This window comes from Physeter macrocephalus, chromosome 5 (genome assembly GCF_002837175.3).
Source record: "Physeter macrocephalus isolate SW-GA chromosome 5, ASM283717v5, whole genome shotgun sequence".
Classification (NCBI taxonomy): domain Eukaryota; kingdom Metazoa; phylum Chordata; class Mammalia; order Artiodactyla; family Physeteridae; genus Physeter; species Physeter macrocephalus.
This window is the reverse complement of record NC_041218.1, coordinates 91,001,092-91,020,625: the sequence shown is the minus strand read 5'-3', so window position 1 is coordinate 91,020,625 and position 19,534 is coordinate 91,001,092. Positions and strand designations below refer to the sequence as shown.

Here is a 19,534-nt window from a genome sequence, read left to right as displayed (position 1 = left end):
TTTTGATTTGCATTTCTCTAATGATTAGTGATGTTGAGCATCCTTTCATGTGTTTGTTGGCAATCTGTATATCTTCTTTGGAGAAATGTCTGTTTAGGTCTTCTGCCCATTTTTGGATTGGGTTGTTTGTTCTTTTGATATTGAGCTGCATGAGCTGCTTGTATATTTTGGAGATTAATCCTTTGTCAGTTGCTCCATTTGCAAATCTTTTCTCCCATTCTGAGGGTTGTCTTTTCGTCTTGTTTATGGTTTCCTTTGCTGTTAAAAAATATGGAAAGCTTCACAAATTTGCATGTCATCCTTGCGCAGGGGCCATGCTAATCTTCTCTGTATTGTTCCAATTTTAGTATATGTGCTGCTGAAGCTAGCACAAAAGTTTTTAATTCTTACGTTGAATGCATCTATTTATTCTTCTGTTTTTTGTGCTTTTGGTGTCATATTTAAGAAACTCTAACCTAATCCAAAAATCAAGGTTTACACCTATATTTCCTTTTAAAAGTTTTATGCTTTCAGCCTTTATATTTAGGTCTTTGATCCAGTTTGAATTAGTATTTTGTATATGGTGTGAGACAGGAGTCCAACTTTATTCTTTTGCATGTGGACATCCAGTTTTGAGCACCATCTTTTGAAGAGACTGTCTTTCCCCATTGAATGGCATTGGCACTCTTGTCAAAAATCAGTTGACTGTAATGTGAGGGTTTATTTCTGCACTCTAATTCTATTGCATTGATCTATATGTCTATCTTTATGCCAGTTCCCCACTGTTTTGATTACTGTAGCTTTGTAGTAAGTTTTGAAATCTATGTGTGAGCCTTGCAACTGTGTTCTACTTTTTTAAAGATTGTTTTGCCTATTCAGGGTCCCTTGACATTTCCATGTGAATTTTAGGGTCAGCTTGTCGATTTCTGCAAAAAAAGGCAGTTGGAATTTTGATAGGGATTGTATGACTCTGTAGATCAATTTGAGGAATATTGCCATCTTAACAATAGTAAATCTTCCAATCCATGAACGCAGGATGTCTTTCCAATTATTTGGGTCTTTAACTTTTTTCAACAGTGTTTTGTAGTTTTCAGTGTACAAGTCTCTCACCTTGGTTGAATTTATTCCTAAATATTTTATTGTTTTTGATGCTATTCTAAGTGGAGTTGTTTAGCCCTGGAATCTTGAGAAAATTTCTTAAACTTTCAAAGCTTCAGTTTCTATGCATGTAAAATGGAAATATTGAATACCTACCTTCTCCAGTTGTTGTGAGGATTAAATGAGTTAATTCATATAAGGGGCTTAAATAAGCTAGATGATTCAAGCTAAATGTTAAATATTAGACTGTGAACTCTCTAAGGGAAGGAATTTTGCCTTACATATTTTTGTGACATATTTTTTCTTCCCCCTGCTCAGGTAACACCTAGCTCAGTAACTGTTCTTACTGAAGGAATATAGAAAGGTGGAAAAATTGGACTACATCACATAAATTTCAGTTCCTAAGTTTGAAAGTTAATGTTGGTTAGGAGTTGGGGACACTAATTCCTCCTTATATGCACATATTTTGATATGGCTTATTTTCCTACACATATAAATAAACCTTGCACAATAAATAACTTTGTCACCTCTTAAAGATAGTGAATTTTCTTTTTAAGATGGTTGAGTGGGCCTTGACTTCTTTGGTGAACCCAGAGTTCTTTATGTGCCAAAATTGTAAATGAAATTAAACGGTCTTAATTTAGGACATTGTAAATCATAATTTTAGAGAACCGAGTAGTTTCAGTTGTATATTAATATCTAGTACGAAAAACTATCTTTAAGTTAGCATTGTAAAAATACTTCCTTTTTCTGATTACTATTCTCTGATATAATTTCTAAAATTCATATATTGTACCAGTAAAATATACAAGTGATAATTATTTTGTAAGTGTAAAATAGAGAACGTTTTAAAACTTGACTTCATGGTGAATAGAGCATTGGATCTCACCCTGCGTGTAACAGCTCAGTTATCTAAGAACTTGTGTTACTTCTTCTGTCTCCCCAACAGAGCGAGGGTTAAGAGTGCCTTTGTTCTGTTTAGTGGCTAGATTAACTATTAATGATACTCTGCTGTGGTGAGAAACCTGCAGACAGCTTTCAGGGATTAATTTCATTACATTTCATTGCTAATAGACGGCATTGATGGTGAGGCTAATAGAAATAGGAATTTATTTAAACATTCATATTTTCACACTTTAATGCAGTTTTGTATTTGTTTCTGAAATTCCTCAACATAAAAATAACCAAGCAACGGTAACAAGTACTGTGTGATGAACTTAAAGTTCTGTGGTGCTCCATACAGTGTTAGGATGGATGATCTGGGGTCTTGGCCTGGTGCAGACACCACCCTAGCATTGGTCTCTTTTCTCTGCCTTCTTGCTTGGTGGCTTCCAGAGGGTGGGTGAGAAGGGGAGTCCCAATTTTAGGGGATTGACCCACTTTCCTTACTAGGATTTGGAAATCAATAACAAGTCTTTCCTTTTAAACTAGCATTTCTTTTGGGTTATAAGTTGCGCTCAGAATAATAATTTTAAAACTGACAGAGGAAAACATTTTCTTTAGGAAGTGAAGTTTTTTGTAAGTGGCAGCATTAGCTACCTTGAAAGTTTTAAGCTGGAAACCTAACCAGCCTGAGACCACCTTCTTCTCCTCCTCCTCCAATCCCCCACCAATTCCCCCCGCCCCAGCCCGCCCCATTGTAGAGTTTGGAGTGTACATATTGTTGTTGGTTGGCATTGTGCTATATTCAGGAACATACAGTAATACTCTTTTGGAATTATAGCAGGAGGAAATTTGATACCAGAAAAAGACTGCTTTTAAAGAAGGCGGGTGAAATTGAGACTTTATTTTGAAAAGTAAAATCAGATTTTAGAAGTAAGGTTAGTTTATTTAACAAAAATTCAAGCTGTCGTTGAAAAATATGTACTGAGTTTACTGAGTTTTAGAAGGAAGAATGTATCAAGTGCTGATTGTTTCTAGCATACATATTCTTATTAAGTTTTATATACAGTTGATCCCTGTGGGTTCTGAATCTGTGGATACTGAGGGCTGACTGTACTACCTCATTTATATAAGGGACTTGAGCATTCGTGGATTTTGTTATCAGCAGGGGGTAGGGGGTGGGGTGGGAGTCCTGGAACCCATCAGTCCCACCCACCCCATGAATACCAGGGGGTGACTGTAGTAATATGACTGGATATCTTTTAAGTAGTAATGAAATTGTAATGTTGGATATTTTTGCAGACTATTTAAGAGTATTATTATTTTCCCCCATTAGTCTCTCATAATCAAATAATTATCATTCCTGAGACACTTAGCATATTTTTGTCCTTGTTGATTACTCTTAACAATTACTAACCTTCTTAACTCCTTTCTGTATTGTCATTTGTCAGTGGGTTTGCCTGGGATTCTAACATTTCTTTAGTATTGTCTGTCAACTTTGTCTAAAGTTCCATCCTTTGTTGCAGATTTTCAGTGTTCACTTTGCTCTGGACTTGCATTTTGTTTGAATTGTTGGGCTGTATGACCATCAGTGAGAGACTGAGCAGAGAAGGCATTTGATGGGTGGGGATAGAGCCCGGTGAAAATCAGAGACAGTTGTTTGAATGGTCAGTTTATCAGTGGTCATTTTTTTTGCACAATTTTTGCTTCTCTGTGCATTCTCATCACAAAGAAAACTTGAATAATGAATGCTGGGATAACAGGGACTCCTTTTTAGGCTAGACTGATCTTCAGGATGTTGGAAGCAGTTAATCATTGATCTTCCTAGATGTCTCAGAGAGCTTGCTTTACTCCTGTCCCTTTATGAAGAGTCTCTTTTGTGTCAGTCTCTTGAATTTTGAGTCAGGACCTCAATACTTGGTCCCAGATGGTAATATCATGGATTGACACCTGAGCAGGAAAAGTGTCTGCAGGCCCTCTTGCGAGCTGAAACAGGAGCCCCTTAAAGATACTCGCTTAAGTTGAGAGAAGGCCATAAGTATGCATTCCAAGGCAGTAGAATCTGTGAACATGTGAAGTAAAGAGAAGTAGTTACTAGTTGGTAGCGAAGGGAGAAATGGAATTAGGGTCAGAGGTTTTGACCGCCAGGATGGGGAAAGGTTAAGGTAGAGAACAATCCCTCGGAGCACTTGGTATTGTAACTGGGTTTCAAGAGCTGCCCCGTCTTCTGAACAAGATTCTGGTTCTGAGGCCTATTGAGGCATTTTTTCCCCTCCTCTTAACTTCTAGATGTATTCTTGCTGTATTATCCTGTCACCTGAAGTAACCTGAGCACATACCTGTTTCTTGTAGCCTGAAATGCCTCCAAATTTGCCAAGTGAGAGGAAATTTAGTAAATCTGTTAGAATAACACCGATGTTAAAAGGATGTAGGTCTACGAGTTTAGGTAGAACTGTTTGCCCGATTATGATGTCTCATTTAATTTCCATGTCATAAAAATAAGCGTCCTTTGTGAGCTCATGCTTGGTGTTCAGTGACCTTAAAGGACATGGTAGCGGATCCTCTCCATGGGAGCCCCGTGTTACGCGTGTGCTGCTGTTGCGCTTAGGGCTCTAGGTGGCTTCAGGACTGCCCAGTTTCTCTCCTAGGGTCTGAATCTTTGAAGCGCCTCCTTTACTGGACTGTGTTTTGGTAGTAGTTATTGTTCACCGCTATTCCTTTTCAGGGTTCTTAGGGATTGGTTCATCTGTGGACCCTAAGGGTTCCAGGAGTCTTCAAACTCATGTTATTGAGTAGAAAATGAAGTATTAGAGATAGTAGGTACTACTTGCTTATTTATTTGTGAAATAAGGAAATGTGAATTTAACAGGAAAACCGTAATTCGTAAAGAAAAAAACTGGTGGGATTAATTGCAGAAAAATAAAGTATAGGGTCCTGGATACTGTGAAATATCCAGTATAGATATAGAAAAACAACTAATTTGGGGGACGTATTTGCAGTGTGTGTAAGAGAGCGTCCTACTTGTGGTCATGGTAGTAGATGACTCAGGTGATCAGAGGTTCAGGACACTATTGGGGAGCCCAAGGCCCTTAACCACGGGTGTTTGGAATCATATTGACATGAACATCAAAGCCCCCCAAGGACTGTGGCGTTTATCATGGTAGAATGAACATGGGGAGTAATCAGACCCATGGCTGGTGTTGATCAGGATCAGATAGGAGTGTAGCGGGAATGCAGGGCCCTCAGTGGATACAATGTTAGCGTGGTATTTGTGAACATTCCTGAACCTTTCAGTCCTTCTGGAGCTATAAACAGATCTGAAGGTTTGAAGAAAATGTGAAAATCATGTTGGAAACCTTTCCATGAATTATTTGAAACCTTTTTGGTTTGTAGCTTCCAAAATCACCAGCCAGAAGATGGTTTAGAGCTTTAATTTTTCTTTCTAATATATGTAAGACGGGCATATACTTCATTAGAGCTATGCAGTTTAATCTTGGGGACTTTCAGCTTAAGTGCAATATATTATAGAGATACACTGAAGTGTGAACTTTCTGTCTTTTTGGAATGAAAAATTGCCACAGTGAAGAATTCAAGTGTCACCTCATTCCTGAAGTGGCTAGTTGATAAACCAAGAATAATTCCTCTAGAAAGGAAGGCTGAGACACAGGTTAAAGTTTAATTTCCACATATAATAATATCAATACTACGGTGATAAAAAGGTGAATGTTAAGGTTGGTAGTAAGAAGGAGAAGGAGGATTAAAACTATAGAAAAGCTCTTTAAAATGGGGCAGACCTAGTATACCTCATTAGGTCATTGAACAAATATTTATTTAGGATCCCATCCTTTGCTAGGCAGTGAGGGCTTATTATTACGAGCCAAGCACAACACTCCGTGCCTTTCATGGGTATGTCATTAAATCCTTACAACAGCCCTTCATGTAGAATTATTAGACCCATTTTATAGGAGAGGAGATAGAGGCTTAGAGAGTTTATTTCCCCAAGGTCATATGGCTGTTAAAAATGTTGGAGAAGGCTGCTTTCAAATCCTAGGCTGTTTGGCGGCGGATCCTGGAGCCTGAGTTCTTAAATGCCATGCTCTTTTTAAATGGGGCGTTACTGAGCATTCACTACGGCACCAGGTGCCAGGCTCTGTAATCCACGTAAGACTCCTCAAGGTAAGTTTCATTATCATCATCTCAATTTCACCACTGTGCTATGTGCTCTCCCCAGTGGTAGTTTGGCTGTAGCCTGTGGTAGAGTCTATGCTCTCATTAGATATTCATGCCAGCTTTATAATGCCCATTGGATGAAGTTGTTAGCTTAAAAAATTTGGAAAAACTCTTAACAACACTGAGAGGATATTTCTGTACAGGCCCATTGTATTTTATGCAACTAATTATTTTCCTTTTTCCTTTACATTTCATATTCCTTGGATTTCTAGAATCAAGATTCTTAAAAATTAAAATTTGTTTTACCCTTTAAAAAAAAAAACCCCAAACTATTGAGGTCTACTTTGAAATCCTGAGACTGCCTATAGATTTAGTGAGATTGTGTTTTATTTTTGGTATGTGAATTTTTAAGATTTTGAATAGGAAAACACATTTACAAATAGGAAAACAGCTTTATATGTGAAATAGTCTAGATAATAGGACCACATCAGTTTTATTCATGTAAAATTATGTGCTTTATATTAATGGTTAATATTTTAAAGGAAATGTGTTAGGTTTTTTTTCCTTCTCTTTTTCCTCTTTTATTTTTACCTCACCTTCCCTTTTTGTCTATAATCTTTTTTTCCGAATCAGTATCAGCAATGATCCTTTAATTAAATTGAATTGGCGCTTACATTTCTGTTGTAGATAGCGTTGTCAATCCTCTCCTAAAAGGACAAGTATATTATCTGCTTGGTAACTGGGTGTTGCTGTTCACTTGTGCTGTACTGCGAAGGAGGAGGGGAAAATTAAGGTGTAAAACAGAAGTGTTTTTCTAAAGGAGTTAGGGAGTAGATATAAATGTATCTTTAAAGACAATCAGTAAATTATAACAGATTAAAATATTTTCAGTCTAAAAATTGGGATTCTGGTTTAATATTTCATTCTTAAGTGATAAAAATGATTCACTGAGCCATATTTTTCAGGGCTGGTGAAATAGAAGTAGCCAAGGGTTGCCTCTCTGTTTATTACAGTCTGTAACTTTATTACCCAGACTTCTCAAATTATCTGGTACGTTCAATCCAGTTGTTAGCATTTTTGGTTTGTATTTTAATTTGCTGCATTAAAAAATCTTCCTGTAGAGCCATGCTAGTTCTACCTTAAAAAAAGAAAACACCCCTCTGCTTGGAAGAAATGGTACTTCCTGCTTTCATAAACAGTCATGTGCATAGTTTAGCAAGGCCTGATGCCTCTGGAGCTTTTTCCCTTTATAGCACCATTGAATCCCAGTCCGAACAGAAGTACTGCGAATCTTGTGGCCTCATTTTGAACAAAAGGGATTAGAGAAGAAAAATCTCTTGATATAAGGCTTGAAAGCAAGGGCAGGCAATCTTGGTTGTGAATATTTTCTGATTTTTCCAGAAATCAAGCAGAAGATTGAGCTGCTGATGTCAGTTAACTCTGAGAAGTCGTCCTCTTCAGAAAGGTACAGCTACATCTCTTGCATGAACAATTAATGGTGTAGCATTGCTAAGAAACAAATCAGGGTGTATTTTTTTCTTGTCAAGTTTGCTGTATAACGTATCGTATTGCATGCTGGTCATTGTGCTGTTTTGAAGACGTGTATTTCGGTAAGCTGTTCTGCTTTTACAAAGGGTAATTGATTTAAAAAAAAAAATAGTGAAGCCTAATCAGCTGCAGCATGCACACCATAACACAGCAGACTGGTGGTTCCTGTGTGACAGCTGTTGAAGGCTTTAAAAAATAATATACTTAGCTAAAAAAATAAACAAATCTTGCTTTCTTTAAGGAAATGCTAGTACTAGGTTTGCTTCCTGTATTTTGAGGTTGTTGCTGCACAAAATTACCAATATTGTTTGTAAGATCTAGGTTAAAAATACTTAGCTTTTGGTTGTATTAAGTATTTTCTTATGTGGAAAGGGAGTGCCATTTGTAAATAGCTTAGGAATTGCAAACCCACATATTAGTCACATTCTGAAAGAGAGATATGATGCTTCTTCAAGTCTGTGCTAGGAAATGGAACAGTCACTGCATGCAGTAATGGTTCATGCCTGCAGGTAAGGACAAAATGACTCAGAAGTATTTTTAAAGCAATTATTTTATCTGTCAGTCGAATGATTATACCTGTAAGGAGATATTTTCATAAAATGCCTATTTTACTTAATAAATAGAATTAAGATATGTTTCTCTCAAGTCAGAAATGGGTCTATAGTTGCCTATTTTGGTATGTAAATGTGTGTTCACTTCTGTTTACCAAAATTGTTTCTACTACATGACATTTTAAATTGAGGTTCTTGGGCATACAGTTGATGCTTATTACCTTTCTGTTGGTTACCTAATAGTTTATACGTAATGTTGGTATTTTGTATTAAGGTGTGTTGATTTATCTGTTCCCTGGGTAGTCTTCAGGGTTGTCTTTTTGTTCATAGATTTAATATTTAGGAAAATATTATGGAGAAATACTTTGGTAGTTAAAGAATGATATAGGAAAAACCCTGGAAAGAAAATAGGAGGTGAAGAACCCAGCATGGTAAAATGGATTTAATTATAGTACACTAGTGTATGGAGAACATGATGTGATGGCAAAATGATGACATTAAATCAATTTATTAGTATAATTGGGTGAAAGGCTCCTGGCTTTAATTTAGGGAGTTATGAATAAGGAAGATGTTACTGCTTTCTTTAGAGGTTGAACATAGAAAAATATAGACACATTTGTGTTTATTTTTATGTAGCTTCTAACTTCTGGTTTGTGGCTAGCCATCCCATTTTAAGCATTCTCTTTGCTGAGATGAAAAACAATCTTCAGCCTTGTGAATATTCTGCCAGTAAAATGGTGGTGATGGGAAGGGGGAGAGGATGGTGGTGTAAATAGTGAATGTACCGGGTACCAACTGTAATATTAGAGTTTTGTTACTAGGAAGAGCATTCTTAATGGCATGACAACAATAATTACGTTGGCTTTTTGAGTAGCATGTGTTCTCTATTGAGAAATTGAAGGTTAAACAGAATGGGTGAATATTATTGAGAAACAAGTTGGGAATGGGTGAGGTTTTTATAGTTAAAATACACTCTTATAAGGAAAGATTCTGAAATAATTGGTGATTACATATATTTATTTAAAAATTATTATTATTGTTTCACCTAAGCTCCTGTGGTTAAATTTGATGGAAAGGGAGGATGAATGCAGACATGATTTTAAAGTTTAGAAATCTGCCACTGTGCTTATGACAACTCTATACACATTTTACCAGAGCTTGCTTGCTTTGTTTGTTACTCTTTTGGGAGGGTGCTTACACATGTATTTGGCAATTGTGATATGCTGACTTAATGGGTATAAATGTGGTTTATGGCTAAGCCAACACTTTGCCAACATAGAAGTTGTTTTATTAATGTAGAAATATTAAAAATAGAAATTACTCGTTTTCCCCCCTCCTTTAAATAAATTATACAATCATGGTCATCATTTGTCTTTTTAGTTTGTTTGGAAGAACTTGAAAAACAAGAATCTGAAGTTTAAAAAAAAATTCATGGCTTAGGAAGACTGTACTTGCCCCAGCAATTTAATAGTTTATGGTATCATGTAGCATTACCACCACATTCTGCAATTCCTTGTTCTCTAATCACCTAAATTGTTAAAGTCTTTGACTGTTTTATTTTAAATAGTTATTTGAAGCATGGCATGAGTCTTAAAGATATTTGGTATTTACCTATAGTCAGTATTCCCATGTATTTATTGGTAAAAAGGATGAAGAGACCCTGTTTTTCTTTAAAGAGGAGAGAAGCTACTTGTGAGAAACCAAGTTATCATTTGTCACGATTGATTTTAGTTCACTGTCTGCAGTATAGAATGATCTTATGTATGTATGTATGTATGTATGGCTGTGTCGGGTCTTCATTGCTGTGCGCGGGCTTTCTCTAGTTGCGGTGAGTGGGGGCTACTCTTCATTGCGGTGCGCGGGCTTCTCATTGCGGTGGCTTCTCTTGTTGCAGAGCACGGGCTCCAGGCGCGCCGGCTTCAGTAGTTGTGGCTCGCAGGCTCTAGAGCGCAGGCCCAGCAGTTGTGGCGCACGGGCTCAGCTGCTCCGCGGCATGTGGGGTCTTCCCAGACCAGGGCTCGAACCCGTGTTCCCTGAATTAGCAGGCGAATTCTTAACCACTGTGCCACCAGGGAAGTCCCCTAGCGTGATCGTTTGATATCTCAGAGAACCGAGTGGAGGAACGATGTTTTTAATTAAGTACAAAATGTGATAGACATAAACAGTGATGTGATGTTCATAATACTCTTTCCATCTCATATTTTTCACCCGCTTAATGAGAATTGCTAGTCCTGTGACAGCTGGTAGTAGTTGAATTATTTTTTTTTCAGACAACATTGTAAAATGCGAAAAGCAAAACAAAAAATAAACTTTATTTTTGTAGACTCTTAAGGATCATTCATTGAGAATACATACAAATATGATTTAAGTTATATTATAATGGAGTTTTGAAGTTTTTTTGTGACCTGAATTAGAAAATACGTTATCTTAACAGATCGCAATACCACCTTGAAATTTAAAAGAAAATTTTTTTTTTTTTTTTTTTTTTTTTTTTTACCTTTAACAGAATGGAGGGGTGTCCATTGAATATCCTTTAGCAGGGGAGGTGTGGAGCACTTCTTTTCAGAATGGCTGACTTCATAAGACAAAAAACAGTGGGGTGACAAAAGTTGTAATTTATTTTTTGGTTTTATATTTTGGAGAGAGAGAAAAATGTCAACTTACCCATTTTTAAAATTAAGGACAGAGAACATTATTGAATGAATAAAGAAACAAATGAGCCTGATTTGTATGTTATTGCCAGTTAAGAGGAAGACATATTTGTTGCAAGAGAGTGCCCTTCTGCAGATTTTAGGAATAAACCCTACAGTGAATATTTTCCTTTTAATTGAACTGCTGTTGGATAGATGGATTATATTCAGCTTAACCATGGTAGAGACAAGGGTCGAGCATAATTTTAGTTCTTCATCTGCTGCTACTTAATGTAAAAAAAAAAAAAAAAAAAAAGTAAAAATTTATTTGATGCAAAAATTAGGTTTTTCAAGTTTTTGTTTCTTCTTGCCTTTTCCTAGCTAGAACACTCCAGGGATGTGGAAATTTATGGGGTTAGAGTAGGTGGGGAAGAGGCGTATAGTAATAATGTTAATAGCTGGAAAAAAGGTAGTAATCATTTATTAAACGTTTTCAGATACTAGTTCTAAGAGAGGAGAAAGCGGGGTGTGCTGTAGGGAGACTCTGATTAAATCATTCCCAGAAAGGTCCTGAGTGAACAGAAAGCACTTCACTCTGCCTCAAATTTTTTCAAACTCTATTACTACTTCTTCAGTGAACTCATGAACAAAATCGGACAATACTTAATACAGAAGAGTTGAGCCCAGAGTGCTGAGAGCTATGCTTCCCAGTCCATCTAGGCTGAGTCCAGGGAGGGGTGAGGAGGTCCTGAGATAAGGGGCTTGAGAAGCTGAGAATCTGCATTCACACTAAGCATTGCCCACATCTGCTGTTGTAAAATGTGAATAGATGTTGTGATTAATAAGGTTCACAATTAGTCAAAAGTTAATGAAATATCGGTGCCTTTGTAGGATTGCATTTTCTCAGGGAACGGATACTAAAAGGATCATCTCTTGTTGTGTATGTGTTTTTGACATTTTTGGTGTTAAAAGGGGTCCTTATACTGGAATAGATATGAAGTAGTATCCTATATCTTTAGCATCCCACATAGCTAGCACATAGTTGACTTGACAAGTTGCTAGCTACCTTTTAAAGAAGAGAAAAAAAGGGAGAGGGAGAAAGTATCATAAAAATAATTATGCTGTGGCTTATATTCTACCAGTGCTATATAAACAGAATTGGTGAGAAGTGATGGAGATTGGTATGTTGCCCCTCCCCCAGTATAAGGGCATTTGAAATAACATAAAGAACCTGTGCTATTTTTGTGTATATATTTTAATTCCTTTTCTTAATTTGGAGCCTCTTCAGTGAAGAGAAAAGGACATATGTTAGTAATGCATGGTTGCAGAAAGCAAAAAGAGAGGTCTGGAAGAATCAGGAGAACGGAAGGGAGAGAATAAATAAATAAGGATGGGACCAGATGAAGAGAGAAGAAAGTAAAGGATGTTCAGTGGAAAATGATCCAGGATCAAGTTGTCTTTTATTTACTCTTATGTTGAGTATATTTTCCTCCATGTCTCTGTGGTGAATTAAGAGTAGTCGTGGGAGGAGAGCCAAATTTTATAACAGATTCTCCCTTCATTGGACCTGCCCCCTTCCCATTCCAGCTCACAGGGTAGGACGGGCAGCTAATGATAACTATTGTTTCCTTTTCCACCCCTCACTCTGCCGCTCTTGGCTTTGTTTCTGTATTTGCAGGATAGAAGTATTTGAGGTGTAGTTTTTCTTGAGTGGTGAGATGAGTTGACGGTGGCTGACTGGGTTGTCTTCCATCTATTCAGTCTTTATGCTTTCTTCTGCTTTTATTTAATATTTTGTAATATTTAAATTGTAGATGTATATGGGAAAGTGCATAGATCACAGATCATTATAAAATTCAGTTTATTGATTTTTTTTTTTCTTGTGTAGTTTATGGTTTATGTGTTGTATCTAAGAAATCTTTGCCAAGCCCAAGGTCACTAAGGTTTTTGCTACGCTTACTTCTAGAAGTTTTCAGCTCTTCATATTTAAGTCTGTAATTAATTTTGGGCTTTAGTATTAAGGTAGAAATTGAGATTATTTCTGCACTTGACTAGTCAGTTGTTTTATCTGTTTTTGAGTATTATATATAAACAGAAACCCTCTGTGTAGTCTTTTGGTCCGTCTTCTCCTGATGTTACCTATGTGAGATTCATCCGTGTTTTCATGTGTAGCTGTAATTGACTCAGTCTCATTGCTGTACAGTATTCACCATAGGAATATACCTCACAGTAGATAATCCAGTCTGTTGATGAGCATGTGGGATGTTTGCAGGTGGTGGCTTTTAGGAGTAGTGCTTCTGCGAGCCTTTGTGTACATGTCTTTTGGCGAATGAACCTTTGCATACCATTTCTGTCGCGCGTCGTTCCTGGGAGCGCTGTTGCTGAGCTTCGGTGGGTATTGCCAGCTTTACAAAGTGAACGTGCCAGTCTGCACCCTCACCAGCTATGCTCCAGGGCCTTGTCAACCGGTACTGTGTATTCTTTCTCTCTTCCCTCCCCTTTCCTTTTCCCTTCCCTCCTTTCCTCCTTTCTCTTGTAGCATTCTGGTTGGTGTGCCGGGGTGACCCAGAGTTTGAACCTTTTTGAGGAGGATTAGAAGCAAGTAGGGGACTATTTCTGAGTACCATCTCTTATGAAGAAGATCACAATGAGAAGTTTAGACCAAACAGGAACCATAGGGTGTAGTCATCTGAGGTACTGCTTTCCCACAGACTGCTTCTAGTCTAGTCTTTTACCTGGGTCTTAGAGGCCACGGGTGTTAACATCAGTTTTCAGATTTGGTTTCAGTAACAAAACCATTTCTTCAGCTGACCCTTATTAGAAACCTCTCTGGTAAAACATACAAAAGACAAGCTTGGACTGGGAAGCGGGGAAGTGACCAGAACGCAGCAGTTGTTGGTACTCAGCCAACCCACCCCTGAGAACCCCTCCCTAGAGCTCCAGTCCTCCCCCCTTTAAACCTCTTGATGCAGGTAGGCCACACAGATCTGACGAAGAAATTATGACATTTTGGTATGTTTTGGTCTAGATGCAGTTCCTCAATTATTTTGTTAGTTTGTAACCTATTTAAACTTTGATTCTGTTTCCTGATGCCTCTTGGGAGGGTTGCCACATTACAGCCAGAGCAAACCTTTCAGAATGCAGATCTGCTCAGGTAGGTGACTCCACTTTACAAACTCTTCTGCTGTCTTCCCATTGTTCTTGGCATAAAGGTAAACTCCATACCTGGGCCACTGAGCACCTGTACTCTCCAGCCTAGACTCAGACTCCTTGACTTTGGTCATGTTCCTCCTGCCTTGCTGTTTTGCTGCTCCCAGCCCTCTCACCTCAAGGAAGCCCTGCCTAGGTCAGATTACGCCTGTTATAAGCCGTTACAGAGCCATGCATCTCTCCTTTGCAGCATTGGTCACAGCTGCTGTTTGACAGTGGGGAGTATCGGTGACATTTGGTCTTCTTACTGGTTTACTCACTATTTGCCCCAACTTATGATCTTAAATATAGAAGTGCTCTCATCACAAAATATTTTAATTTTATGTCATCATTTGCAGCTTATAAATTATGAACTTTGTGGGAAGACTTTTTACGTTATAGGGAGATATCTATTTCTATGGTATTGGCATAGATTAATAAATTATAGCCATATATTGTTATAGTTAATTATATATGTGTAATCATATGGTCAAGTATAGTCATAAGCTAATTTAGCTCTTATGAACTGTCAAGGTTACAAATCTTAGGTTTTTCTATCAACATAAAAATGCACAGTTTATTATTATTTTATATATATATATATATTTTACATTTGTTTTAATGTAAAATAGAAATTAAAGTAAATCTGAACACTTTCCATCTTTGTGCCATACTGGTAACATCAAACCGTATAGCCTTTTATTTCCCAAATGTCAGTATTTTGAATATCATCTTGGTGCTTTGTCATGGTTGCACTCCACCCTCTACTGTTATTTACTTAATTGTTTATTTTTTACTGTGATAAAATACATACGACATAAAATTTTATAATGCTCTTTAAATGTTAATTTTCTTTAAAAGGGAATCTTTCTATCACTACCAGAAGGGGAGAAACAGTATCATTTGCCTTTAAAAACAGTTACTGTTAAATCCTGTCTAGATTCTGTTGTCTGATAAAGGCTTCAGGCCTGAGCCATATGCTCCCTCTGTTTACCAGGGAAATTAAATTGGCCAGTGTCATAAAAGCACTTAAGTATGTGTTAGCACCAAAGTGAAACTTGCTCTTTGATATACTTAGATAGATTTAAAGAAACTTAGGAAAGGAGTAGTTTTCTCAGTATGTGATTCAATACCTAGTCCAGAGTATCACCTAAGATTATTTTATATACCAGCAGTGGCTCTTCATCACTTTGGGAACCCCCTTCCCCCAAAATGGTAGTTCAGGGAAATTTTGAACAAATGTGAGCAGCTATTAGAAGAATAATAACAATGGCAACAATAAAAAATAGCTCTAAATAATCATATTGCAGATTCCCTTTGAGGCAGAATTCTTTATGTGCCAGTAGTTGGAAGAAATTAAGACTAATTTTAATATAGATTACAATTGTCATCTATCCATCCTCCATTCATCCATCCACCATTTATCAGCAGCTGCTATGTACTAGCCCCTCAGTTATTGGGAAATCAGGGAGCAGCAACGGCAGCACAAAAGCAGAAGAGGCTTTGGTGGATGGCTTACCCCTGACATACCTTGGTCGTTTTCTTGGGTGTGCAGTGCTGAGTTACTGTATCATGGATGACTCTATGGTGGGAGGCCGTTGGCGCTCTTTGAAATAATTATAAATAACCAGTAATTGCATTTTGGGGGAACTTATATTAAGACTAGTGCTGTGGTGTAAAGAGTTACAGACACAGTTGTCTCCCGATGGCCACTATAAATGAGCGATGAGGGCCTCTTAGGGACTCTGGCAACCTGGAGACCACAACCCCACCTAAAGAGGTGGCAGCTGATTAGCTTCTGCTGATAACTGCCATGTTGAAATACAGACCAAGTTGTGCCAGTTCTTGTGATTTTTAGGAAAAGTTGAAAATTTGCTTTTCATGTAACATCTCTTTATTTTAAATGATGGTGCAGATTAAAAAACAAAACAAAACACAAACTTGTACCAGTCATTAAAAAAAAAGTATCTAAATTCTGTTCATGATAAACATTCTTCTGTACTGTAGCACATTGATTTACAATTTGTGAACCACAGACCTGTGCAGATTTGCTGAGTTTCAAATCCTGTGAGTACTAAGCATAATCTATAGAATACAAGTCAAACAATTGTCTTGTTAAGGGATGTGTTTATGGGTTTCTCTGACATTTCAAACGTGCAAAAGCACTGGTGACTACCCCCCTAATAACCACATACTAAGATACCAAAAATTCAGTAAGATATCAACTGTTTAGAGTAGGAAGAACCCCCAAAAGAGATGCATTTCTCAAATTGGGAGCCGTTATCTTCATTTATTTCTACAAATATTTATTAAGTACCCGTTATGGTGGAACTTGAACTTTAATAAATTATCTGAAAATTACAGAGGTAGAACGGTGTTCTGCTTGTACAACTCATCTCCTCCTTTTTCTCCTTTCCCCCTTTCCTTCTTTGTCCTCTTTGCCTCCATCTCTCTCCACAAAAAGGATTTTGAGGCTAGCTAGAATAATATCTACAGTGCAGTAGAAAAAGGGTCAGAGAAAATTCATGTCAGGTTAGAAGGTTACGAGGGAGGGCAGTCAGATGCACACCCCGATATGTGGTGTTTGCCGTGCAGCTCCTGAAGGTGACTGACAAACCTGGCTTTATGTTTTCCGACAGCCAAACTAAAGAAAAAAAACCGTAACATTGCTCTTATTATCTGTAAGGAGAAAATATACTAGTTTATTCAGGAGAACCAAACTTTCCGTAATTACGATTATTATTATTTAACATAATCTTTCCCACATATCTCAGAAGATACATTTATTCATTTTAGAAAATTCATATTAAAAAGAAAACAAAAAGCACCATGCTTTTATCATTAAAGGTCAGTCACGGTTATTAGTTTTTTAAGTTTAATTTTTTGTCTTAGTATAATGTATAGCTATAAAATTTAAGCAGATTTACTTTAACATTAATAACACCATCACCAACAAGAAAACCCAGTATCATACTGACAAATTATTTTGGAATTAGCGTTTTACACTTAACTTACGCAATTTTCCTGATGTTATTAAGTAATCTTCAATAGCATCATTTTTTAAAATGCTATAATTTTAAAAGGCTGCACAGGACTGAGTCCATGATATGGATGGATGTACTATAATTTTATTTATTGAGTCTTGATCTTAGAAATGGAATCACTTACAAAGCCAACTTGCAAGGCTCTCGATAGAGGGTGTTAAATTGCCTCCAGAAAGTGCAGCTTTACACCCTCACCGGCAGTGTATAATGAACCTTTTTGTTTACACGCTGATTGGGGATTCTTACACTGGTCCCTTTTTGAGTGTTGTGCAGGTGACTCTGAGCGATACGCCAGGCGGGTCGACTCATCAGTCCCTCTGCTCCTTGCCTCTTCCCTCTAGGAAAGCCACATGTTGTTGTGGTACCTTTGGCGTTTCATCGGGTGTTCATAAGTGAAAGTGAGGTCAGTGCGATCCACTTTAACAAGACACAAGACACATTCAACTGTTGTATTCACTTAGGCATTTATTATTGATAAATGCCTTGGGTGTAGTTAGTGTTCATGCTGATGAATCTTAATTTTGTAAGAGATTTCAAGAAGTTAAATGATCTAAGCTTCTCACTCCAGACAGATGACATAACATTCAACACAGATGGTTGGTTTTCCCTTTTTGTTTTATTTATTTATTTATTTTTAAGATACAGGAATTAAGATTCTCAAACCTTCCTTGTTAAACCAGAGCCTTGTGGATGTTCAGTAAGTATTCACTGACTATTGCAAAATTTAATCACCTTTTTAGTCAAGATCTTCCTTTTGACAAAATGCATTTTTCTTGCTGGAGTTTGAATCTTTTGCGGGGAGTAGGGCTAGGGAGTATATTTTGTAGAGCAGGGGGACTGGAATCTAAAGTCCAAATCCTCAGGTTAGCCTTGCAGGCTGAGGAAGCAGCGTGGCAGAAGTCAGAGTGAAATGGAATGTTGTGGTACCATCTGGGAGCTCTAAATAATTCCATAAGGCTGGGAAGGAGGTAGAGGGAAAGATTGGAAAATACGTGAGCGAGAGATGATGCACTCGGGTGGCAAGGACTCTTCTATGCAGTGGTAAGGTTTTTGAATTCTGTGCTGTCGTTTACAAGGATCATTGAAAGGTTTCAGTAACGGAGGTGTTCTGCCTATGTTGAGAACAGGTACATGCTCCTTAGGGCATAAAGTAAGGTCTCTTAAGGAAGTTCAAAGAATTGCATTTTTTTTCTTCTGGGATTGAAGGTTGCAGTATATATCCTGTAGAGTTGGTGACCAAATGTTGTTCTTCTGTTCTGGAAATGGGTAGAAAAATTATAGCAGTATTTACCATTTGAGTGAGAGAGGGCAGATGAATTCCTTGATTCTGGGAGGATTACCAAGAGAGGCTATGAAATATGTTTTTCTCCAAGGCTTTAAAAAGATGGTGGTTCCTTATTTGTTTGGATGGGTAGAGATACTCTAAAGACAGATAGTTGGCCTCCTGAACCTTAAGTATTTTTTCTATGTTATATATGGTTAATCATGATTGCTTGCAAGATTCCTGATAATCATGAATATGAAATATTAAAAATATGAAATGTTCATCTCAAAATGTTCTATCAACAATTTGTGACAGAAGTCTTTCCCCGGTGGATATATAAAGCATCACTTCAGTAAATTATTTAAAACATTCTAGGCCAGTGCTGTACGATAGACTTTCTGTAGTGATGGAAGGCTCTATAATATAGGCATGCCTTACAGAGCATCAGATAAGTGGCTCTCATGACCAAAGAATAAATTTTAAATTTTATTTGACTTTAATTTAAAATTTAAAACACTGAATAATATTTTCAGATGAGAATGCCCGTGACCTCTGTTGTTTTAACCTTTCTTTTTTCGTTTAGAAAATAATATATATATATATATTTATAAATTTATTTATTTGTTTTAGTTTTGGCTGCATTGGGTCTTCATTGCTGCACACGGGCTTTTTCTAGTTGCGGGGAGTGCGGGTGACTCTTGGTTGCGGTGCGCAATCTTCTCACTGCGGTGGCTTCTCTAGTTGCGGAGCACCGGCTCTAGGCGCATGGACTTCAGTAGTTGTGGCACGTGGGCTCAGTAGTTGTGGCTCGCGGGCTCTAGAGCTCAGGCTCCGTAGTTGTGGCTCATGGGCTTAGTTGCTTCGCGGCATGTGGGATATTCCGGGACCAGGGATCGAACCTGTGTCTCCTGAATTAGTAGGCGGATTCTTAACCACCGCGCCACCAGGGAAGCCCTCCTTATTGTTTTTCTTTCCTGATCTTCACCCTATCCTATTCCATTTTCTTATTATTTTGCTCTTTTTATGCTGACAGTATTATAGTGTATGGGTAAAAGTTTATTTCCTTTATTTTAACTCAGATTGGTCATATAAAGGAAATTGCATTCACTATTTGTCCTTCGATAAACATATTTTTAGTTTTTTGCTTAGTTCCCCTTCCTCTTTTAAGGGAGAAAAATA

General features: G+C 37.4%; 1 protein-coding gene and 1 non-coding gene across 7 annotated transcripts in view; one reads left to right on the top strand and one right to left on the bottom strand.

Moving 5' to 3' along the window:
- SRPK2 (SRSF protein kinase 2) overlaps positions 1-19,534 on the top strand; it is a 235,775-nt gene that overhangs the window by 92,994 nt on the left and 123,247 nt on the right. Inside the window, exon 3 of one of the 6 annotated variants that reach the window (XM_024115938.3) lies at positions 7,531-7,594. The exons of the other annotated variants lie outside the window; for them this stretch is intronic. Within the exon in view, the coding sequence (XP_023971706.1) occupies positions 7,557-7,594 (38 nt within the window). The 5' untranslated portion in view covers positions 7,531-7,556. The remainder of the gene's footprint in view (positions 1-7,530; positions 7,595-19,534) is intronic. 6 annotated transcript variants of the gene reach the window in all.
- Positions 265-371, bottom strand: LOC112062210 (U6 spliceosomal RNA). The gene has a single exon (XR_002890616.1). It is a non-coding gene; the product is annotated as a U6 spliceosomal RNA (small nuclear RNA).